Source organism: Crinia signifera, chromosome 6 (assembly GCF_055691185.1).
Source record: "Crinia signifera chromosome 6, ASM5569118v1, whole genome shotgun sequence".
NCBI classification, from domain to species: Eukaryota; Metazoa; Chordata; class Amphibia; order Anura; family Myobatrachidae; genus Crinia; species Crinia signifera.
In genome coordinates this window covers 3,787,490-3,813,033 of record NC_139222.1, presented here as the reverse complement: position 1 = coordinate 3,813,033, position 25,544 = coordinate 3,787,490, and the positions used below count along the sequence as shown (strand labels likewise).

The following is a 25,544-nucleotide window of genomic DNA, read 5'->3' as shown; positions in this document are numbered from 1 at the left end:
CTACTTCTGAACTGATGCTGACTTTAGTTCTACCAGCTATACCCCCATTTATACTGTATTTTTCAACACACCCTGTACGTTACCTCGTCATTTTTTTTTTTTTTTGTTTGCTATGTACGGCGCTGCGGACACTTTGCGGCGCCCTATAAATAAACGTACTACTACTACTTAGATACACCAGAGAGTGCGGGGAGGAGACTGGTCAGATCTCAGGGCTGGTAACACACAGTGACATGATGTGAGGGGGAGAGCAGAAGTATAATAGGGGCTGATGGCTCCTGATGTATGAGATACACCAGAGAGTGCGGGGAGGAGACTGGTCAGATCTCTGGGCTGGTAACACACAGTGACATGATGTGAGGGGGAGAGCAGGAGTATAATAGGGGCTGATGGCTCCTGATGTATTAGATACACCAGAGAGTGCGGGGAGGAGACTGGTCAGATCTCTGGGCTGGTAACACACAGTGACATGATGTGAGGGGGAGAGCAGGAGTATAATAGGGGCTGATGGCTGCTGATGTATGAGATACACCAGAGAGTGTGGGGAGGAGACTGGTCAGATCTCTGGGCTGGTAACACACAGTGACATGATGTGAGGGGAGAGCAGGAGTATAATAGTGGCTGATGACTCCTGATGTATGAGATACACCAGAGTGTGCGGGGAGGAGACTGGTCAGATCTCTGGGCAGGTAACACACAGTGACATAATGTGAGGGGGAGAGCAGGAGTATAATAGGGGATGATGGCTCCTGATGTATGAGATACACCAGAGAGTGCGGGGAGGAGACTGGTCAGATCTCTGGGCTGGTAACACACAGTGACATGATGTGAGAGGGAGAGCAGGAGTATAATAGGGGCTGATGGCTCCTGATGTATGAGATACACCAGAGAGTGCGGGGAGGAGACTGGTCAGATCTCTGGGCTGGTAACACACAGTGACATGATGTGAGGGGGAGAGCAGGAGTATAATAGGGGCTGATGGCTGCTGATGTATGAGATACACCAGAGAGTGCGGGAGGAGACTGGTCAGATCTCTGGGCTGGTAACACACAGTGACATGATGTGAGGGGGAGAGCAGGAGTATAATAGGGGCTGATGGCTCCTGATGTATGAGTTACACCAGAGTGTGCGGGGAGGAGACAGGTCAGATCTCTGGGCTGGTAACACACAGTGACATGATGTGATGGGAGAGCAGGGGTATAATAGGGGCTGATGGATCCTGATGTATGAGATACACCAGAGAGTGCGGGGAGGAGACTGGTCAGATCTCTGGGCTGGTAACACACAGTGACATGATATGAGGGGGAGAGCAGGAGTATAATAGGGGTCTGATGGCTCCTGATGTATGAGATACACCAGAGTGCGGGGAGGAGACTGGTCAGATCTCTGGGCTGGTAACACAGAGACATCATGTGAGGGGGAGAGCAGGAGTATAATAGGGGCTGATGGCTCCTGATTTATGAGATACACCAGAGAGTGCGGGGAGGAGACTGGTCAGATATCTGGGCTGGTAACACACAGTGACATGATGTGAGGGGGAGAGCAGGAGTATAATAGGGGCTGGTGGCTCCTGATGTATGAGATACACCAGAGAGTGTGGGGAGGAGACTGGTCAGATCTCTGGGCTGGTAACACACAGTGACATGATGTGAGGGGAGAGCAGGAGTATAATAGGGGCTGATGGCACCTGATGTATGAGATACACCAGAGAGTGTGGGGAGGAGACTGGTCAGATCTCTGGGCTGGTAACACACAGTGACATGATGTGAGGGGGAGAGCAGGAGTTTAATAGGGACTGATGGCACCTGATGTATGAGATACACCAGAGAGTGCGGGGAGGAGACTGGTCAGATCTCTGGGCTGGTAACACACAGTGACATGATGTGAGGGGAGAGCAGGAGTATAATAGGGGCTGATGGCTCCTGATGTATGAGATACACAAGAGAGTGCGGGGAGGAGACTGGTCAGATCTCTGGGCTGGTAACACACAGTGTCATGATGTGAGGGGGAGAGCAGGAGTATAATAGGGGCTGATGGCTCCTGATGTATGAGATACACCAGAGTGCGGGGAGGAGACTGGTCAGATCTCTGGGCTGGTAACACACAGTGACATGATGTGAGGAGGAGAGCAGGAGTATAATAGGGGCTGATGGCTCCTGATGGATGAGATACACCAGAGAGTGCGGGGAGGAGACTGGTCAGATCTCTGGGCTGGTAACACACAGTGACATGATGTGAGGGGAGAGCAGGAGTATAATAGGGACTGATGGCTCCTGATGTATGAGATACACCAGAGAGTGCGGGGAGGAGACTGGTCAGATCTCTGGGCTGGTAACACACAGTGACATGATGTGAGGGGGAGAGCAGAAGTATAATAGGGGCTGATGGCTCCTGATGTATGAGATACACCAGAGAGTGCGGGGAGGAGACTGGTCAGATCTCTGGGCTGGTAACACACAGTGACATGATGTGAGGGGGAGAGCAGGAGTATAATAGGGGCTGATGGCACCTGATGTATGAGATACACCAGAGAGTGCGGGGAGGAGACTGGTCAGATCTCTGGGCTGGTAACACACAGTGACATGATGTGAGGGGGGAGAGCAGGAGTATAATAGGGGCTGATGGCTCCTGACTCCCCCACAGCACAGATACACAGATATTGTACTACTGACCTGTGCTGATAACTGTAGGAATTTTCTTCTCCTTACACCGCTGGTCACCCCTCATCTCCTTCTCTTCTTCTCCCTCTGTATCTTCAGCCTTCACATCAGTCACATCTGTCTCTTCCTCTTCCTCTATATTATGGACCTTTTTATCAATCAAAAGTTCCTGGGAATACAGAGGACGGGGACATCTCTCTGGGGTATCTCTGTTACTGGGCCCATCTGTAGGAGACACGCAGTGACTGAGGACATGGTATATATGTGATTATCATGGGAATACAGAGGACGGGGACATCTCTCTGGGGTATCTCTGTTACTGGGCCCATCTGTAGGAAACACGCAGTGACTAAGGACATTGTATATATGTGATTATCCTGGGAATACAGAGGATGGGGACATCTCTCTGGAGTATGTCTGTTACTGGGCCCATCTGTAGGAGACACGCAGTGACTGAGTACATTGTATATATGTGATTATCCTGGGAATACAGAGGACGGGGACATCTCTCTGGGGTATTCCTGTTACTGGGCCCATCTGTAGGAGACACACAGTGACTGAGGACATGGTATATATGTGGTTATCCTGGGAATACAGAGGACAGGGACATCTCTCTGGGGTATTCCTGTTACTGGGCCCATCTGTAGGAGACACACGGTGACTAAGGACATTGTATATATGTGATTATCCTGGGAATACAGAGGACGGGGACATCTCTCTGGGGTATTCCTGTTACTGGGCCCATCTGTAGGAGACACACGGTGACTAAGGACATTGTATATATGTGATTATCCTGGGAATACAGAGGACGGGGACATCTCTCTGGGTATTCCTGTTACTGGGCCCATCTGTAGGAGACACGCAGTGACTGAGGACATGGTATATATGTGATTATCCTGGGAATACAGAGGACGGGGACATCTCTCTGGGGTATTCCTGTTACTGGGCCCATCTGTAGGAGACACGCAGTGACTGAGGACATGGTATATATGTGATTATCCTGGGAATACAGAGGACGGGGACATCTCTCTGGGGTATTCCTGTTACTGGGCCCATCTGTAGGAGACACGCAGTGACTGAGGACATTGTATATATGTGATTATCCTGGGAATACAGAGGACGGGGACATCTCTCTGGGGTATTCCTGTTACTGGGCCCATCTGTAGGAGACACGCAGTGACTGAGGACATTGTATATATGTGATTATCCTGGGAATACAGAGGACGGGGACATCTCTCTGGGGTATCCCTGTTACTGGGCCATCTGTAGGAGACACACAGTGACTGAGTACATTGTATATATGTGATTATCCTGGGAATACAGAGGACGGGGACATCTCTCTGGGGTATTCCTGTTACTGGGCCCATCTGTAGGAGACACGCAGTGACTGAGGACATTGTATATATGTGATTATCCTGGGAATACAGAGGACGGGGACATCTCTCTGGGGTATTCCTGTTACTGGGCCATCTGTAGGAGACACGCAGTGACTGAGGACATTGTATATATGTGATTATCCTGGGAATACAGAGGACGGGGACATCTCTCTGGGGTATTCCTGTTACTGGGCCCATCTGTAGGAGACACACAGTGACTGAGGACATTGTATATATGTGATTATACTGGGAATACAGAGGACGGGGACATCTCTCTGGGGTATTCCTGTTACTGGCCCATCTGTAGGAGACACGCAGTGACTGAGGACATGGTATATATGTGATTATCCTGGGAATACAGAGGACGGGGACATCTCTCTGGGGTATCTCTGTTACTGGGCCCATCTGTAGGAGACACGCAGTGACTCAGGACATGGTATATATGTGATTATCAGATGCTGGGTGTATATAGGGGACCCCCATACCTGCTCTCCCCTGTACAATAAATGTCTCCTCTTACCCAGTGATGTGAGGGGCCGGTGATTCTCCATCATCACGTCCTTGTACAGACCCCTGTGTTCCTCTATATACACCGCCTCCTGCATGGAGAGATAGACAGTGACATCCTGACACCTTATAGGCACCTGCCACACACAGTGATACAGTCATCACCCAGACACATCTCCCGGTGTTACTGTATAACGTCCCATTCCCAGCAGTCACCTCTCCGGTCACATCCTCCGAAGTAACTATATAACGTCCCATTCCCAGCGGTCACCGCTCCGGTCACATCCCCCCGGTGTTACTGTATAACGTCCCATTCCCAGCAGTCACCTCTCCGGTCACATCCCCCGGTGTTACAGTATAACGTCCCATTCCCAGCAGTCACCTCTCCGGTCACATCCCCCGGTGTTACCGTATAACGTCCCATTCCCAGCAGTCACCTCTCCGGTCACATCCCCCGGTGTTACTGTATAAAGTCCCATTACCAGCAGTCACCTCTCCGGTCACACCCACTGATGTTACTGTATAACGTCCCATTCCCAGCAGTCACGTCTTCGGTCACATCCACCGATGTTACTGTATAACGTCCCATTCCCAGCAGTCACCTCTCCGGTCACATTCCCCGGTGTTACTTTATAACATCCCCTTCCCAGCAGTCACCTCTCCGGTCACATCCCCTGGTGTTACCGTATAACGTCCCATTCCCAGAAGTCACCTTTCTGGTCACATCCCCCGGTGTTACTGTATAACGTCTCATTCCCAGCAGTCATCTCTCCGGTCACATCCCCAGGGGCTACAGTATAACGTCCCATTCCCAGCAGGCACCTCTCCGGTCACATCCCCGGGGTTACTGTATAACGTCCCATTCCCAGCAGTCACCTCTCCGGTCACATTCCCCGGTGTTACTTTATAACATCCCCTTCCCAGCAGTCACCTCTCCGGTCACATCCCCCGGTGTTACTGTATAACGTCACATTCCCAGCAGTCACCTCTCCGGTCACATCCCCCAGTGTTACTGTATAACGTCACATTCCCAGCAGTCACCTCTCCGGTCACATACCCCTGTGTTACTGTATAACGTCCCATTCTCAGCAGTCACCTCTCCGGTCACATCCCCCGGTGTTACTGTATAACGACCCATTCCCAGCAGTCACCTCTCCGGTCACATCCCCCGGTGTTACTGTATAACGACCCATTCCCAGCAGTCACCTCTCCGGTCACATCCCCCGGTGTTACTGTCTAACGTCCCATTCCCAGCAGTCACCTCTCCGGTCACATCCCCCGGTGTTACTGTATAACGTCCCATTCCCAGCAGTCACCTCTCCGGTCACATCCCCCGGTGTTACTGTATAACGTCCCATTCCCAGCAGTCACCTCTCCGGTCACATCCCCCGATGTTACTGTATAACGTCCCATTCCCAGCAGTCACCTCTCCGGTCACATCCCCTGGTGTTACTGTCTAATGTCCCATTCCCAGCACTCACCTCTCCGGTAACATCCTCCGGTGTTACTGTATAATGTCCCATTCCCAGCAGTCACCTCTCTGGTCACATCCCCAGTGTTACTGTATAACGTCCCATTCCCAGCAGTCACCTCTCCGGTCACATCCCCCGGTGTTACTGTATAACGACCCATTCCCAGCAGTCACCTCTCCGGTCACATCCCCCGGTGTTACTGTCTAACGTCCCATTCCCAGCAGTCACCTCTCCGGTCACATCCCCAGGTGTTACTGTCTAACGTCCCATTCCCAGCAGTCACCTCTCCGGTCACATCCCCAGGTGTTACTGTATAACGTCCCATTCCCAGCAGTCACCTCTCCGGTCACATCCCCCCGGTGTTACTGTCTAACGTCCCATTCCCAGCAGTCACCCTTCCGGTCATATCCCCCGGTGTTACTGTATAACGTCCCATTCCCAGCAGTCACCTCTCCGGTCACATCCCCTGGTGTTACTGTATAACGTCCCATTCCCAGCAGTCACCTCTCCTGTCACATCCCCCCGTGTTACTGTAGAACGTCCCATTCCCAGCAGTCACCTCTCCGGTCACATCCCCCGGTGTTACTGTATAACGTCCCATTCCCAGCAGTCACCTCTCCGGTCACATCACCCGGTGTTACTGTATAATGTCCCATTCCCAGCAGTCACCTCTCCGGTCACATCCCCCCGTGTTACTGTATAACGACCCATTCCCAGCAGTCACCTCTCCGGTCACATCACCCAGTGTTACTGTATAACGTCCCATTCCCAGCAGTCACCTCTCCGGTCACATCCCCGGTGTTACTGTATAATGTCCCATTCCCAGCAGTCACCTCTCCGGTCACATCCCCAGGTGTTACTGTATAACGTCCCATTCCCAGCAGTCACCTCTCCGGTCACATCCCCTGGTGTTACTGTATAACGTCCCATTCCAAGCAGCCACCTCTCCGGTCACATCCCCCAGTGTTACTGTATAATGTCCCATTCCCAGCAGTCACCTCTCCGGTCACATCCCCCCGGTATTACTGTATAACGTCCCATTCCCAGCAGTCACCTCTCCTGTCACATCCCCCGGTGTTACTGTATAATGTCCCATTCCCAGCAGTCACCTCTCCGGTCACATCCCCGGTGTTACTGTATAACGTCCCATTCCCAGCAGTCACCTCTCCGGTCACATCCCCCGGTGTTACTGTATAATGTCCCCATTCCCAGCAGTCACCTCTCCGGTCACATCCCCCGCTGTTACTGTATAACGTCCCATTCCCAGCAGTCACCTCTCCGGTCACATCCCCCGGTGTTACTGTATAACGTCCCATTCCCAGCAGTCACCTCTCCGGTCACATCCCCCGGTGTTACTGTATAACGTCCCATTCCCAGCAGTCACCTCTCCAGTCAGCAGCTGAATGATCTTGTTGGTGAGTTCCAGGATCTTCTGGTCATTGTGCCTCTCATGTATCAGTGAGTGAGGTGGAGGCACCGTGATGGGGCTCTGGGTCCTGCTCAGTCCTCCTGACACACGGGGACGGCTGCTGGGTGTCTCACATTCACCAGTTGTCTTCTTCACTACTGTGTAACCCTGGGTATTGGGGGAGACATCAAATATCATTATATACAATCCTAGATCCCCTCACCTCCCCGGTCACATCCCTGTATTATTACTATACATATAAGTTATGTCACTGTTACCTCCCCGGTCACATCCCTGTATTATTACTATAGATATAAGTGATGTCACTGTCACCTCACCGGTCACATTCCTGTAATATTACTATAGATATAAGTGATGTCACTGTCACCTCCCCAGTCACGTCCCTGTATTATTACTATAGATATAAGTGATGTCACTGTCACCTCCCAGGTCACGTTCCTGTATTATTACTATAGATATAAGTGATGTCACTGTCACCTCCCTGGTCACGTCCCTGTATTATTACTATAGATATAAGTGATGTCACTGTCCCCTCCCCGGTCACGTCCCTGTATTATTACTATAGATATAAGTGATGTCACTGTCACCTCCCTGGTCACGTCCCTGTATTATTACTATAGATATAAGTGATGTCCCTATCACCTCCCTGTATTATTACTATAAATATAAGTGTTGTCACTGTCACCTCCCCAGTCACTTCCCTGTTTATTACTATAGATATAAGTGATGTCATTGTCACCTCCCTGATCACGTCCCTGTATTATTACAATAGATATAAGTGATGTCACCTCCCCGGTCACGTTCCTGTATTATTGCTATAGATATAAGTGATGTCACTGTCACCTCCCCGGTCACGCCCCTGTATTATTACTATAGATATAAGTGATGTCACTGTCACCTCCCCAGTCACCTCCCTGTATTATTACTATAGATATAAATTATGTCACTGTTACCTCCCCGGTCACGTCCCTGTATTATTACTATAGATATAAGTGATGTCACTGTCACCTACCCAGTCACATCCCTGTATTATTACTATAGATATAAGTGATGTCACTGTCACCTCCCCGGTCACGTCCCTGTATTATTACTATAGATATAAGTGATGTCACTGTCACCTCCCCGGTCACGTCCCTGTATTATTACTATAGATATAAGTGATGTCACTGTCACCTCCCCGGTCACATCCTTGTATTATTTACTATAGATATAAGTGATGTCACTGTCACCTACCCGGTCACATCCCTGTATTATTACTATAGATATAAGTGATGTCACTGTCACCTCCCTGGTCACGTCCCTGTATTATTACTATAGATATAAGTGATGTCACTGTCACCTCCCCGGTCACGTCCCTGTATTATTACTATAGATATAAGTGATGTCACTGTCACCTCCCCGGTCACATCCCTGTATTAATACTATAGATATAAGTGATGTCACTGTCACATCCCTGTATTATTACTATAGATATAAGTGATGTCACTGTCACCTCCCCGGTCACATCCCTGTATTAATACTATAGATATAAGTGATGTCACTGTCACCTCCCCGGTCACATCCCTGTATTAATACTATAGATATAAGTGATGTCACTGTCACATCCCTGTATTATTACTATAGATATAAGTGATGTCACTGTCACGTCCCTGGTCACGTCCCTGTATTATTACTATAGATATAAGTGATGTCACTGTCACCTCCCTGGTCACGTCCCTGTATTATTACTATAGATATAAGTGATGACACTGTCACCTCCCCGGTCACGTCCCTGTATTATTACTATAGATATAAGTGATGTCACTGTCACCTCCCCGGTCACATCCCTGTATTATTACTATAGATATAAGTGATGTCACTGTCACCTCCCTGTATTATTACTATAGATATAAGTGATGTCACTGTCACCTCCCCGGTCACATCCCTGTATTAATACTATAGATATAAGTGATGTCACTGTCACATCCCTGTATTATTACTATAGATATAAGTGATGTCACTGTCACCTCCCCGGTCACATCCCTGTATTAATACTATAGATATAAGTGATGTCACTGTCACCTCCCCGGTCACATCCCTGTATTAATACTATAGATATAAGTGATGTCACTGTCACATCCCTGTATTATTACTATAGATATAAGTGATGTCACTGTCACGTCCCTGGTCACGTCCCTGTATTATTACTATAGATATAAGTGATGTCACTGTCACGTCCCCGGTCACGTCCCTGTATTATTACTATAAATATAAGTGATGTCACTGTCACCTCCCTGGTCACGTCCCTGTATTATTACTACAGATATAAGTGATGTCACTGTCACCTCCCCGGTCAGCAGGTAGATGATCTCCAGGGTGATAGTTATTATCCTCTCAGTCCTGGGACTCCTGTCCGTGTTCATCCTCAGGGAATCAGTGAGAATACAGAACGTGTGACGTGTAATAAAGACTCTGGTTCCTCACAGCTGGAGCGCCTAGGAATAAATATAATACATATAACACGCCACAGAGAGCACGTAACACAGATTTGTAACACAGAGTCACCAGTAAGTCCCCCTGTATAATACCAACAACAGGACGCCACAGGCTGCTCCCCCTGTATAATAATAATAATAATAACAACAACAGGACACCAAAGGCTGCTCCCCCTGTATAATAATAATAATAAAAGGACACCACATGCTGCTACCCCTGTATAATAATAATAATAGGACACCACAGGCTGCTCCCCCTGTATAATAATAAAAACAACAGGACACCACAGGCTGCTCCCACTGTATAATAATAACAGGACACCAAAGGCGGCTCCCTCTGTATATTAACACGACACTACAGGCTGCTCCCCCTGTATAATAATAATAGGACACCACAGGCTGCGTTCCCTGTATATTAATAATAGGACACCACAGGCTGCTTCCCCTGTATAATGATAATAACTGGACACCACAGGCTGCTCCCCCTGTATAATAATAATACTAATAATAATAACAGAACACCACAGGCTGCTCCCCCTGTATAATAATAATAATAATAATAATAATAATAATAATAATAACAGGACACCACAGGCTGCTCCCCCTGTATAATAATAATAATAACTGGATACCACAGGCTGCTCCTCCTGTATAATAATAATATCAGGACACCTCAGGCTGCTCCCCCTGTATAATAATAATAGGACACCACAGGCTGCTCCCCCTGTATAATAATAACAGGACACCACAGGCTGCTCCCCCTGTATAATAATAACAGGACACCACAGGCTGCTCCCCCTGTATAATAATAATAATAGGACACCACAGGCTTCTCCCCCTGTATAATAATAACAGGACACCACAGGCTGCTCCCCCTGTATAATAATAATAATAATAATAGGACGCCACAGGCTGCTCCCCCTGTATAATAATAACAGGACACCACAGGCTGCTCCCCCTGTATAATAATAATAATAATAGGACACCACAGGCTGCTCCCCCTGTATAATAATAACAGGACACCACAGGCTGCTCCCCCTGTATAATAATAACAGGACACCACAGGCTTCTCCCCCTGTATAATAATAACAGGACACCACAGGCTGCTCCCCCTGTATAATAATAATAGGACACCACAGGCTGCTCCCCCTGTATAATAATAATAACAGGACACCACAGGCTGCTCCCCCTGTATAATAATAATAATAGGACACCACAGGCTGCTCCCCCTGTTTAATTACCTGATGTCTACTCTGCTACTGCTCTAGTTTCCTCCTTGACATGGATGTTGTTATGGAGTATAGGGGGCGGGGATTAGACCGGATGTCATGTGATATAGGGAACTGGAGTGGAACGCAGAAGCTGATTTAGTGATGGACCGCACAGACCGGAAATTATTTGGAACGCAGTAGTGTGGATCGCACAGACCAGAAGTGTGTTGCTGGAACGCGGAAGTTTTGTGGAACGCACAGACCGGAAGTGGCGTGTCCCGTGCTCCGGAGGTGTCCCCGCTGCAGAGAGCTCCGGCCTGGGATTCCCAGCTGTGTGTGTGGAGGATGATTAGTGATATAGGGGGCGGTATATGAGTGCAGGACCCACCTACCCCGCGGTGACTGCTCTGCATGGTAACCCCTTAGTGACCAGACTTCCTGTTACCATGGTAATGGTGCCCCCATAGTGTGTGTATGCTGGGAGGCCTATGGTGGCACTGTGCAGCCAGCTACATTGTGTACAGCTGGTGATGTCCCCTGACAGGTGGTGATATCCCTGTTCTGTCTGTGTGATGTGCTCATTGTCCCTGTGCTCCCCCTGTGTGTTACCTTCCTGTGCCCCCCCCTGTGTTACCGTCCTGTGCCCTCCTGTGTGTTACCGTCCTGTGCCCCCCTGTGTGTTACCGACCGTCCTGTGCCCCCCCGTATGTTACCGCCCTGTGCGTTACCATCCTGTGCCCCCTGTGCGTCACCGTCCTGTGCCCCCTGTGCATCACCGTCCTGTGCCCCCTGTGCATCACCGTCCTGTGCCCCCCGTGTGTTACCATCCTGTGCCCCACTGTGTTACCGTCCTGTGCCCCCCTGTGTGTTACCGTCCTGTGCCCCCCTGTGTGTTACCGTCCTGTGCCCCGTGTGTGTTACCGTCCTGTGCCCCCCTGTGTGTCATCGTCCTGTGCCCCCCCTGTGTTTTACCTTCCTGTGCCCCCTGTGTGTCAACGTCCTGTGCCCCCGTGTGTTACCGTCCTGTGCCCCCTGTGTGTCATCGTCCTGTGCCCCCCTGTGTGTCAACGTCCTGTGCCCCCTGTGTGTTACCATCCTGTGACCCACTGTTACTGTCCTGTGCCCCCCTGTGTGTTACCCCCTGTTCCCCCGTGTGCTACCGTCCTGTGCTCCCCCCTGTGTGTTACCAGCCCGTGCCCCCTTGTGTGTCAACGTCCTGTGCCCCACTGTGTGTTACCGTCCTGTGCCCCACTGTGTGTTACCGTCCTGTGCCCCACTGTGTTACCGTCCTGTGCCCCACTGTGTTACCTTCCTGTGCCCCCCCTTGTGTGTTACCGTCCTGTGCCCCCCCTTGTGTGTTACCGTCTTGTGCCCCCCCCTTGTGTGTTACCGTCCTGTGCCCCCCTGTGTGTTACCGTCGTGTGCTACCGTTCTGCGCTCCCCCTGTGTGTTACCTTCCTCTGTCCCCCCTTGTGTGTTACCGTCCTGTGACCCTTCTGTGTGTTACTGTCCTGTGCCCCCCCGAGGGGGTCAACAAAATGGCTACTAAGCATGATCCAGGGCTAAGTTGAAGCCCACATCTATGGCGCGAGCAACGGCATAGGATTTACATGTGTAAGGGGAATGCTGGAGGTGCGTCACATTACACTAGTTACCACACAGGGGCTGCAATGATCAGCCCGCAGCTCCGGTCTCCTACCCGCACCGCTGGCCAGGTTTGGGCGCACCTGCTGTGCAGCAGGGAGATGAGCACCTGGCAGGAGCTGCCCCACCTGAGCGCAGGATTCCTCACTGTCACCTCCCTGCAGTCCGGCTACGTACTGGCTGCAGAGGAAGCCAGAAGCCCCTACAAGCTGTGCGGATTATTGGAGGGGTCCCATCTGTGGTTGGTTGCCGCTTCTCTTGCTGGTGTCACAAAGACGAGTTAAGCTGCTGAGAAAGCCAAGACCCCTCCTCTTTCATACCTAGAACCAGAGATATCAGGGTGCATAGTGGACACATATTCCCCATTAATTCAGACCCACCATGGGTTCTGACGCTTGCCATTAGCCTTCTGGGGGTCTCAGTAACTTAGGGTTCATATCCTCTGGTAGCTAAAGGTCTCTCCTCCCATAAGAACAGGGGGCCTTATTCTAGTTCAATCTTTGAGGCAAATTTCTTCTTAGATGGACAAAACCATGTGCTCTGCAGGTGGGGCAGATGTAACATGTGCAGAGAGAATTAGATTTGGGTGAGTTATTTTGTTTCTGTGCAGGGTAAATACTGGCTGCATTATTTTGACACTGCAATATAGATCTCACTTTGAAGAAAAACCCCACCCAAATCTAATTCTCATCTGCCCCACCTGCGGTGCACATGGTTTTGGCTCATGGTTCTGAGATGATTGGACCACCGCTTTTAGAGCGCAGAAATACGCAAAGAGAAAAGAGAATGAGGTCCATTGTCCGTGTTTCATCTAGCGTAATGTGATGCTGGTCAATAATAGATACACTCGGGAGATTCGGGATGCCAGAGGATTTTGTGTCATTGTTAACAAGATTGTATACCACGCCAGGTACCCAGGTTGCCATCAACGGGTACGTATCTCAGCCCTTCAATATTGAAAGGGGTACGAGGCAGGGGTGTCCTCTATCACCCCTGCTATATGCAATGGCATTGGAGCCACTGGCAATCTCCTTGAGGAATACGGATAGATACATGGGGGTCGAGGTGGGAGGGCTAGAGGCAAAATTGGCACTGTACGCGGACGACATGCTGCGTTTTGTTTCTAGACCCTCGGACTCGATACCGTGTATAGTGGAAGTAATCAAATCTTTTGGCTCATTTGCAGGCTACAAAGTTAATTGTAGTAAATCAGAACTCATGGTGCTGACAGGGGAGGCCTCAAATTTGAAGCCGAATCCTCTAATAAACCAGTTCGCGATTGTAAGAAGCCATTTTAAATATCTGGGTGTATTCATACCCGTGAAAACGGCCGATATTTACATAAAAAATATTACATCAGTGATAATGGGTATATCAAAACTTTTGAAGAACTGGGTGACACTACCATTATCATTAATGGGGAGAGCGGAGGTAATTAAGAGTGTGGCTTTTCCAAAATTGGCATACATCCTGCAAATGATACAACAGATACGAAAGTAGTGGACCGCATGTTTTCCTCCTTCCTGTGGTCAGGAGGTAAAAGTAAAGTAGCCTACAATAAATAGCAGTTACCCAAACCTCCCAACTTTGGTCGTTTAGCAGGCGGGACGCTGCTGCTGTGAAATTTTTGTGGGGCGTGGCCTAATTTGGGGGCATGGCCTATGCTCGCGGCTCTTCCGCGAGGCCACGCCCCCATTTTGACGCTATGGGGGCATGACCCAGAGGCTCTGTGAGCCTCTAGCCATGCCCCCAGCCCCCTGGCTGCGGGAATAGACGCTGTGCGCATGCGCACAGCGTTTATTCCCCGCTGCTTAGCAGCTGACAGGGGGGACTCCCAACAGCCCACCCACACCGCGGGACACTGCCGCCCGCGGGTGGGACAGCGGGACAGGCCCTGACAATCGGGACTGTCCCGATAAAATCGGGACTGTTGGGAGGTATGGTTACCCAGAAAGGAAGGTGGGTTAAATATGCCGAACGTAGGGGCCTACTGCAAGGCAGTCTGCTTTAGATATATCACAGATTGGCTTCAGAGGAGATCAGTTTTCACCAATCTTGAGCTAGAGGAAGGTTTTTTTTCTCCGTACTCACCCACAGCGTTGATTCACTCCCCAAAAAATGTGATACCCACAGATTTGTTCACTTCCATTTTATTTAAAGAAACATACAAAGCTTGGGGAAGCACTAATAAACAAATAAAGAGGAATTTTACAAGGTCACAGTTCAATACAATATGGGGAAATCCACAATTTAAACCAGGGGTAACAAATAGTAGGTTTCTGAGATGGAAAGAAAAGGGCATCAGTGTAATCAGAGATGTATTGATCCAGGAGGCAAGGTAATGCCATTTGTTGAGTTAAAAGAGAAATATGGATTGGAACAAGCGCAGTTCTATATGTACCTTCAGGTGAGGCATTAGGCCCTAGGAGCAGAAAGATAATGCCGGCATTAATAGTGATATTGGGAGTAGCGAATAAGCTTATCTTATACCACTGGATCAAGCGGACAGCCCCATCTATAGCAGAACTGGAAACTATGGTGCTGAAAATCATCTATATGGAAAGGAAAGCTACTCTCCCGCATATTGAGACAGGCATCACCAGGTTCTATAAAAAATGGGGTCTTTATATTGAATCATTGCCCACGGAGACTAGGGAAAATGTGATGGAGCTATGTGATAATACCACATGGTCAATAAGGAGGCAAAATGGGGTAAATTAAAGGAAGAGATGAAAAGGTTCGGAACTAAACTTAGAGTAAAGGATACTAGCAGGCGAAGGTAAAAAGATATAAGAGGTTGTTGATAGGTTTGGCAAGGTTGTTTTATGTAGAATGTCTACCTACCCTTGTGTGTCAGTACAGATGGGGTTATTTTTTCTGGTTCTATATTCGTATATTGTTTTTTTTCTTTTTCGTTTTTTTCTTTGACTGTTTGTTAAAGAATAACAGAAGCAGAAATGAGGGGGATTAGATACATGTGAATAGAGTGAAGTTAAACATTTTGGGAACAACAAGAAATACAATAATAGGGGAAGAGGGGGGAAGGGAAAAATTGTCTAAATTTTTTTTGTTTTTGTTTTTTCACAAAGGGCCCATCATGAAATACACTTTTTTTTTTTTTTTTTTTTTAGTCACAGTCAATTTAACACATATACCACCAGGTAGCACTGTAAAAATTTTAGTAGTCATACACTTAGGCCCCTTATTAAGTATAAACACAAAAGGAAAGGGATAGAAGGGAGAGGGAAGGGGGAAGGAGGGGAAGGGGAAAGGGAAAGAAAAAAAAAAGAAAAGGGAGGGGAAAAGGGAGGAAGGGAAGGGGGAAAGGAAGAAAAAAAAAATCACAGATCACGTTACACACTAACAACACAGTATCCCCTCATCCCCATAGAGGTTTAAGAGGAAGGGAAAGAAAAGGAAAGGAGAAAAGGGGAAAAAGGGAGGAGGTAGGAAAATATTTCTTGAGGTTCAATATGAATATGTGTTTTTGATTGAGTCCTATTGGAGAATTGTAAACTATATACCCCGAATAAGATAACTTAAAATCTGTATGTATGATTTATTTTGAGTTTTTATGTTTATGTTTGTGTATATATTTATGTATTTTTGTTGGAAAAAAAAAATAAAAAAGGTGTATAAAAATAAATAAATATTAAGGTGGGCTACAGTTACATTTCAATGAAATATATAAATAACAATGTATATACATATATGATTACATTAAAATAGGGGAGGGGCACAGAAATGTTGTGCCTAGGGACGGCCTGACCCCTAAATTCGCCCCTGAGCCTTCCCTCTCCTTCCCTGTGCCTCCCAGCCTGCCCCCTCCTTCCCTGTGCCTCCCAGCCTGCCCTCTCCTTCCCTGTGCCTCCCAGCCTGCCCCCTCCTTCCCTGTGCCTCCCAGCCTGCCCTCTCCTTCCCTGTGCTTCCCAGCCTGCCCTCTCCTTCCCTGTGCCTCCCAGCCTGCCCTCTCCTTCCCTGTGCCTCCCAGCCTGCCCTCTCCTTCCCTGTGCTTCCCAGCCTGCCCCCTCCTTCCCTGTGCCTCCCAGCCTGCCCTCTCCTTCCCTGTGCTTCCCAGCCTGCCCTCTCCTTCCCTGTGCCTCCCAGCCTGCCCTCTCCTTCCCTGTGCCTCCCAGCCTGCCCTCTCCTTCCCTGTGCCTCCCATCCTGCCCCCTCCATCCCTGTGCCTCCCAGCCTGCCATCTCCTTCCCTGAGCCTCCCAGCCTGCCCCCTCCTTCCCTGTGCCTCCCATCCTGCCCCCTCCTTCCCTGTGCCTCCCAGCTTTCCCTCTCCTTCCCTGAGCCTCCCAGCCTGCCACCTCCTTCCCTGTGCCTCCCAGCTTTCCCTCTCCTTCCCTGTGCCTCCCAGCCTGCCCCCTCCTTCCCTGTGCCTCCTAGCTTTCCCTCTCCTTCCCTGAGCCTCCCAGCCTGCCCCCTCCTTCCCTGTGCCTCCCAGCCTGCCCCCTCCATCCCTGTGCCTCCCAGCCTTCCCCCTCCTTCCCTGAGCCTCCCAGCCTGCCCCCTCCTTCCCTGTGCCTCTGTGTGGATCACCGTCAGCTACCACCTGCAACTTCCCGCCAGCATCCCCAGCCACCGCCACATGCTATAGTTTCACCTCTGCTGCCAGGTTTGGTTCCATACCTTGGAAAGCAAATCCCGACTGGGCAGACAGAAGAATTAGGCCGTCCGACAGCCAGGGTGGGCTGGCCACAGGGTGAGAGAATGGGACCGGCCCACCAGAGAATCACCCGGCTCCCTGGTAGGCCAATCCGCTGCTGGTCTGCGGCACCATAGTTATGCCGCCGGGCAGTGCATATCTCGTGGCACATCAGACCACTGCTGACGACATACTAGTATGCCATGGTACAGCGACTGGGAACCGCTGCTCTAGGATACCAAGAACTGGAGTTATTTGGGTCCATACTGCTACATGAGGAGGGAAAACATTTCTGGTAACTGTTAGGCCATTGAATACAGAGGCGCCATCTTGAGACGCTATTTAAGCTGAATAACAATATATAGAATTTTGTATCTTATTTCTTTACAGATGGAAACAGAAATAAGGAAACCACAGAGATAACATTTTATAGTTATAAAGAATCACCACAACTATTTTACAACAACAAAAGGTTGGATCACCTCAATTGTGTCAATTACGGTTTATAAATCATATTTTTGTCATTTCTCACAAACAGAACATTACACTGGCTTCTCATCAATGGGATTTCTTTAATGGATAACAACATCTGATTTCTGTGTAAAACATTTCCCAAACTAAGTGGTACATTTACTAAGATGGGAGGTTGCCCATGTAACACATTCTAGAAGCTAATAGAATCTGATTGGTAGAACTTCCATCCTATGTACATTTACCCCTAAGAACTTGGAAATGGTTTCTTACCTATATGTATCTTCTCATGTCTAATAAGATGATTTTTCTGTGTAAACGATTTCCCACACTCAGGGCATGGAAATGGCCTCTCACCTGTGTGATTTCGTTGATGTATAACAAGATCTGATTTGTGTTTAAAACATTTCCCACACTCAGAGCATAGAAACGGCTTGTCACTTGTGTGACTTCTCTGATGTGTAACAAGATTTGCTTTCAAGGTAAAACATTTCCCACACTCAGCACATAAAAATGGCTTGTCACCCGAGTGAATTCTCTGATGTCTAACAAGATCTGATTTGTTTATAAAACCTTTCCCACACTCAGGGCATGAATATGGTTTCTCACCTGTGTGACTTCTCACATGTGCAACAAGATCTTTTTCCTGTGTAAAACATTTCCCACACTCAAAACATGTAAGTGGACTTTCACCTGTGTGACGGCTCTGATGTCTGACAAGACTAGATTTCACTGCAAAACATTTCTCGCACTCAGAGCATGAAAATGGCTTCTCACCTGTGTGACTTCTCTGATGTCTAATAAAATCTGATTTGTGTGAAAAAAAAATCCCACACTCAGAGCATTGAAATTTTTTCTCACCAGTGTGACTGCTCACATGTGCAACAAGATCTTTTTCCTGTGTAAAACCTTTCCCACACTCACAGCATAGAAATGGTTTCTGACCCATGTGATTTTTCAAATGTTTAGCAAGTGCTGATTTGTATGAAAAACATTTTCCACACTCAAAACATGGAAATGGCTTCTTACGTGTGTGACTTCTCTGATGTCTAACAAGTTCTATTTCCCGTGTAAAACATTTCCCACACTCAGAACATGGAAATGGCTTCTCATCTGTGTGACTTTTCTGATGTCTAATAAGATCGGATTTGTGTGTAAAACATTTCCCACACTCAGTACATAGAAATGGTTTCTCACCTGTGTGACTTTTCTGATGTCTAATAAGACCTGATTTTTGTGTAAAACATTTCCCACACTCAGTACATGGAAATGTTCTCTCACCCGCCTTAGCTGACCGATGGGTAATAAGCAGTTTGTTCTGTGTAGAACCTGTGTAATCTTTACAATGAAGCAGTGCACCTTCTTTAATAGATGTAACAGATCTACCAATACCAGAGTGATCAGGAAAACATTTCTCATGATCAGAAAGGTCAGACGATATAACTGGGGTGATAGGATTTTCTTCCATTTGGATGTTATCTTCTATTTCACTATCTGGAGATGAAACGAGGTGATCCTCGGAGACATTCCGGCTGTTACATCCATCTGCAGGGAATAAAATGTAACAAAGCCAAATAACAATAATTAGCGATGACATAAGATTACACGGCTTTGGAAAACTGATTGAAAGACAACATTATTAATAACACAATGATCTCAGGAGGTGACCACCAAGCAGTAGTCTGGTGGTGACCAAGCCCTGAAGCCCCACAGATCCACCAAGAGCACTAATACCATACAAGGTGGTGGAGGAGGGATAATGGTATGGGGGCTGGTGGCTCCTGATGTATGAGATACACAGAGAGTGCGGGGAGGAGACTGGTCAGATCTCTGGGCTGGTAACACACAGCGACATGATGTGAGGGGGAGAGCAGGAGTATAATAGGGGCTGATGGCTCCTGATGTATGAGATACACCACAGAGTGCGGGGAGGAGACTGGTCAGATCTCTGGGCTGGTAACACACAGTGACATGATGTGAGGGGGAGAGCAGGAGTATAATAGGGGCTGATGGCTCCTGATGTATGAGATACACCAGAGAGTGTGGGGAGGAGACTGGTCAGATCTCTGGCTGGTAACACACAGTGACATGATGTGAGGGGGAGAGCAGGAGTATAATAGGGGCTGATGGCTCCTGATGTATGAGATACACCAGAGAGTGCGGGGAGGAGACTGGTCAGATCTCTGGGCTGGTAACACATAGTGACATGATGTGAGGGGGGAGAGCAGGAGTATAATAGGGGCTGATGGCTCCTGATGTATGAGATACACCAGAGAGTGCGGGGAGGAGACTGGTCAGATCTCTGGGCTGGTAACACATAGTGACATGATGTGAGGGGGGAGAGCAGGAGTATAATAGGGGCTGATGGCTCCTGATGTATGAGATACACCAGAGAGTGCGGGGAGGAGACTGGTCAGATCTCTGGGCTAGTAACACACAGTGACATGATGTGGGGGAGAGCAGGGGTATAATAGGGGCTGATGGCTCCTGATGTATGAGATACACCAGAGAGTGCGGGGAGGAGACTGGTCAGATCTCTGGGCTGGTAACACACAGTGACATGATGTGAGGGGGAGAGCAGGAGTATAATAGGGGATTGATGGCTCCTGATGTATGAGATACACCAGAGAGTGCGGGGAGGAGACTGGTCAGATCTCTGGGCTGGTAACACACAGTGACATGATGTGAGGGGAGAGCAGGAGTATAATAGGGGCTGATGGCTCCTGATGTATGAGATACACCAGAGAGTGCGGGAAGGAGACTGGTCAGATGTCTGGGCTGGTAACACACAGTGACATGATGTGAGGGGAGAGCAGGAGTATAATAGGGGCTGATGGCTCCTGATGTATGAGATACACCAGAGAGTGCTGGGAGGAGACTGGTCAGATCTCTGGGCTGGTAACACACAGTGACATGATGTGAGGGGGAGAGCAGGAGTATAATAGGGGCTGATGGCTCCTGATGTATGAGATACACCAGAGAGTGCGGGGAGGAGACTGGTCAGATCTCTGGGCTGGAACACACAGTGACATGATGTGAGGGGGAGAGCAGAAGTATAATAGGGGCTGATGGCTCCTGAAATATGAGATACACCAGAGAGTGCGGGGAGGAGACTGGTCAGATCTCTGGGCTGGTAACACACAGTGACATGATGTGAGGGGGAGAGCAGGAGTATAATAGGGGCTGATGGCTGCTGATGTATGAGATACACCAGAGAGTGCAGGGAGGGGACTGGTCAGATCTCTGGGCTGGTAACACACAGTGACATGATGTGAGATGGGAGAGCAGGAGTATAATAGGGGCTGATGGCTCCTGATGTATGAGATACACCACAGAGTGCGGGGAGGAGACTGGTCAGATCTCTGGGCTGGTAACACACAGTGACATGATGTGAGGGGGAGAGCAGGAGTATAATAGGGGCTGATGGCTCCTGATGTATGAGATACACCAGAGAGTGCGGGGAGGAGACTGGTCAGATCTCTGGGCTGGTAACACACAGTGACATGATGTGAGGGGGAGAGCAGGAGTATAATAGGGGCTGATGGCTGCTGATGTATGAGATACACCAGAGAATGCAGGGAGGGGACTGGTCAGATCTCTGGGCTGGTAACACACAGTGACATGATGTGAGATGGGAGAGCAGGAGTATAATAGGGGCTGATGGCTCCTGATGTATGAGATACACCACAGAGTGCGGGGAGGAGACTGGTCAGATCTCTGGGCTGGTAACACACAGTGACATGATGTGAGGGGGAGAGCAGGAGTATAATAGGGGCTGATGGATCCTGATGTATGAGATACACCAGAGAGTGCGGGGAGGAGACTGGTCAGATCTCTGGGCTGGTAACACACAGTGACATGATGTGAGGGGGAGAGCAGGAGTATAATAGCGGCTGATGGATCCTGATGTATGAGATACACCAGAGAGTGCGGGGAGGAGACTGGTCAGATCTCTGGGCTGGTAACACACAGTGACATGATGTGAGGGGGAGAGCAGGAGTATAATAGTGGCTGATGGCACCTGATGTATGAGATACACCAGAGAGTACCGGGAGGAGACTGGTCAGATCTCTGGGCTGGTAACACACAGTGACATGATGTGAGGGGAGAGCAGGAGTATAATAGGGGCTGATGGCTGCTGATGTATGAGATACACCAGAGAGTGCGGGGAGGAGACTGGTCAGATCTCTGGGCTGGTAACACACAGTGACATGATGTGAGGGGGAGAGCAGGAGTATAATAGGGGCTGATGGCTCCTGATGTATGAGATACACCAGAGAGTGCGGGGAGGAGACTGGTCAGATCTCTGGGCTGGTAACACACAGTGACATGATGTGAGGGGGAGAGCAGGAGTATAATAGGGGCTGATGGCTCCTGATGTATGAGATACACCAGAGAGTGCGGGGAGGAGACTGGTCAGATCTCTGGGCTGGTAACACACAGTGACATGATGTGAGGGGGAGAGCAGGAGTATAATAGGGGCTGATGGCTCCTGATGTACGAGATACACCAGAGAGTGCGGGGAGGAGACTGGTCAGATCTCTGGGCTGGTAACACACAGTGACATGATGTGAGGGGGAGAGCAGGAGTATAATAGGGGCTGATGGCTCCTGATGTACGAGATACACCAGAGAGTGTGGGGAGGAGACTGGTCAGATCTCTGGGCTGGTAACACACAGTGACATGATGTGAGGGGAGAGCAGGAGTATAATAGGGACTGATGGCTCCTGATGTATGAGATACACCAGAGAGTGCGGGGAGGAGACTGGTCAGATCTCTGGGCTGGTAACACACAGTGACATGATGTGAGGGGGAGAGCAGGAGTATAATAGGGGCTGATGGCTCCTGATGTATGAGATACACCAGAGAGTGTGGGGAGGAGACTGGTCAGATCTCTGGGCTGGTAACACACAGTGACATGATGTGAGGGGGAGAGCAGGAGTATAATAGGGGCTGATGGCTCCTGATGTACGAGATACACCAGAGAGTGCGGGGAGGAGACTGGTCAGATCTCTGGGCTGGTAACACAGTGACATGATGTGAGGGGGAGAGCAGGAGTATAATAGGGGCTGATGGCTCCTGATGTATGAGATACACCAGAGAGTGCGGGGAGGAGACTGGTCAGATCTCTGGGCTGGTAACACACAGTGACATGATGTCAGGGGGAGAGCAGGAGTATAATAGGGGCTGATGGCTCCTGATGTATGAGATACACCAGAGAGTGCGGGGAGGAGACTGGTCAGATCTCTGGGCTGGTAACACACAGTGACATGATGTGAGGGGGAGAGCAGGAGTATAATAGGGGCTGATGGCTCCTGATGTATGAGATACACCAGAGAGTGCGGGGAGGAGACTGGTCAGATCTCTGGGCTGGTAACACACAGTGACATGATGTGAGGGGGAGAGCAGGAGTATAATAGGGGCTGATGGCTCCTGATGTATGAGATACACAAGAGAGTGTGGGGAGGAGACTGGTCAGATCTCTGGGCTGGTAACACACAGTGACATTATGTGAGGGGGAGAGCAGGAGTATAATAGGGGCTGATGGCTCCTGATGTATGAGATACACCAGAGAGTGCGGGGAGGAGACTGGTCAGATCTCTGGGCTGGTAACACAGTGACATGATATGAGGGGAGAGCAGGAGTATAATAGGGGCTGATGGGTCCTGATGTATGAGATACACCAGAGAGTGCGGGGAGGAGACTGGTCAGATCTCTGGGCTGGTAACACAGTGACATGATGTGAGGGGGAGAGCAGGAGTATAATAGGTGCTGATGGCTCCTGATGTGTGAGATACACCAGAGAGTGCGGGGAGGAGACTGGTCAGATCTCTGGGCTGGTAACACACAGTGACATGATGTGAGGGGGAGAGCAGGAGTATAATAGGGGCTGATGGCTCCTGATGTATGAGATACAACAGAGAGTGCGCGGAGGAGACTGGTCAGATCTCTGGGCTGGTAACACAGTGACATGATATGAGGGGAGAGCAGGAGTATAATAGGGGCTGATGGGTCCTGATGTATGAGATACACCAGAGAGTGCGCGGAGGAGACTGGTCAGATCTCTGGGCTGGTAACACACAGTGACATGATGTGAGATGGGAGAGCAGGAGTATAATAGGGGCTGATGGCTCCTGATGTATGAGATACACCACAGAGTGCGGGGAGGAGACTGGTCAGATCTCTGGGCTGGTAACACACAGTGACATGATGTGAGGGGGAGAGCAGGAGTATAATAGGGGCTGATGGATCCTGATGTATGAGATACACCAGAGAGTGCGGGGAGGAGACTGGTCAGATCTCTGGGCTGGTAACACACAGTGACATGATGTGAGGGGGAGAGCAGGAGTATAATAGCGGCTGATGGATCCTGATGTATGAGATACACCAGAGAGTGCGGGGAGGAGACTGGTCAGATCTCTGGGCTGGTAACACACAGTGACATGATGTGAGGGGGAGAGCAGGAGTATAATAGTGGCTGATGGCACCTGATGTATGAGATACACCAGAGAGTACCGGGAGGAGACTGGTCAGATCTCTGGGCTGGTAACACACAGTGACATGATGTGAGGGGAGAGCAGGAGTATAATAGGGGCTGATGGCTGCTGATGTATGAGATACACCAGAGAGTGCGGGGAGGAGACTGGTCAGATCTCTGGGCTGGTAACACACAGTGACATGATGTGAGGGGGAGAGCAGGAGTATAATAGGGGCTGATGGCTCCTGATGTATGAGATACACCAGAGAGTGCGGGGAGGAGACTGGTCAGATCTCTGGGCTGGTAACACACAGTGACATGATGTGAGGGGGAGAGCAGGAGTATAATAGGGGCTGATGGCTCCTGATGTATGAGATACACCAGAGAGTGTGGGGAGGAGACTGGTCAGATCTCTGGGCTGGTAACACACAGTGACATGATGTGAGGGGGAGAGCAGGAGTATAATAGGGGCTGATGGCTCCTGATGTACGAGATACACCAGAGAGTGCGGGGAGGAGACTGGTCAGATCTCTGGGCTGGTAACACACAGTGACATGATGTGAGGGGGAGAGCAGGAGTATAATAGGGGCTGATGGCTCCTGATGTACGAGATACACCAGAGAGTGTGGGGAGGAGACTGGTCAGATCTCTGGGCTGGTAACACACAGTGACATGATGTGAGGGGAGAGCAGGAGTATAATAGGGACTGATGGCTCCTGATGTATGAGATACACCAGAGAGTGCGGGGAGGAGACTGGTCAGATCTCTGGGCTGGTAACACACAGTGACATGATGTGAGGGGGAGAGCAGGAGTATAATAGGGGCTGATGGCTCCTGATGTATGAGATACACCAGAGAGTGTGGGGAGGAGACTGGTCAGATCTCTGGGCTGGTAACACACAGTGACATGATGTGAGGGGGAGAGCAGGAGTATAATAGGGGCTGATGGCTCCTGATGTACGAGATACACCAGAGAGTGCGGGGAGGAGACTGGTCAGATCTCTGGGCTGGTAACACAGTGACATGATGTGAGGGGGAGAGCAGGAGTATAATAGGGGCTGATGGCTCCTGATGTACGAGATACACCAGAGAGTGCGGGGAGGAGACTGGTCAGATCTCTGGGCTGGTAACACACAGTGACATGATGTCAGGGGGAGAGCAGGAGT

At 49.5% G+C, this 25,544-nt stretch overlaps 2 protein-coding genes and 1 long non-coding RNA gene across 6 annotated transcripts in view; all 3 read right to left on the bottom strand.

Moving 5' to 3' along the window:
* Window positions 1-11,272, bottom strand: part of LOC146007353 (uncharacterized) — an 83,230-nt gene extending 71,958 nt beyond the window's left edge. Inside the window, exons 1-5 of the mRNA XM_083145702.1 lie at window positions 11,160-11,272; window positions 9,769-9,918; window positions 7,400-7,591; window positions 4,557-4,635; window positions 2,673-2,885 (exon numbers count right to left, since the gene is read on the bottom strand). Of these exons, the coding sequence (XP_083001828.1) occupies window positions 2,673-2,885; window positions 4,557-4,635; window positions 7,400-7,591; window positions 9,769-9,846 (562 nt within the window). The 5' untranslated portion in view covers window positions 9,847-9,918; window positions 11,160-11,272. The remainder of the gene's footprint in view (window positions 1-2,672; window positions 2,886-4,556; window positions 4,636-7,399; window positions 7,592-9,768; window positions 9,919-11,159) is intronic.
* Window positions 11,273-14,907: 3,635 nt separating this feature from the next.
* Window positions 14,908-17,026, bottom strand: LOC146009855 (uncharacterized). The gene is made up of 2 exons (XR_014444689.1): window positions 15,618-17,026; window positions 14,908-15,195 (listed from the first exon to the last, which is right to left on the bottom strand). It is a non-coding gene; the product is annotated as an uncharacterized LOC146009855 (long non-coding RNA).
* Window positions 17,027-17,248: 222 nt separating this feature from the next.
* The window catches only part of LOC146009829 (uncharacterized), a 110,821-nt gene continuing 102,525 nt past the window's right edge, over window positions 17,249-25,544 (bottom strand). For all 4 annotated transcript variants that reach the window (XM_083150347.1, XM_083150350.1, XM_083150348.1 and 1 more), the window contains exon 5: window positions 17,249-19,445. In XM_083150347.1, the coding sequence (XP_083006473.1) occupies window positions 18,148-19,445 (1,298 nt within the window). In that variant the 3' untranslated portion in view covers window positions 17,249-18,147. The remainder of the gene's footprint in view (window positions 19,446-25,544) is intronic.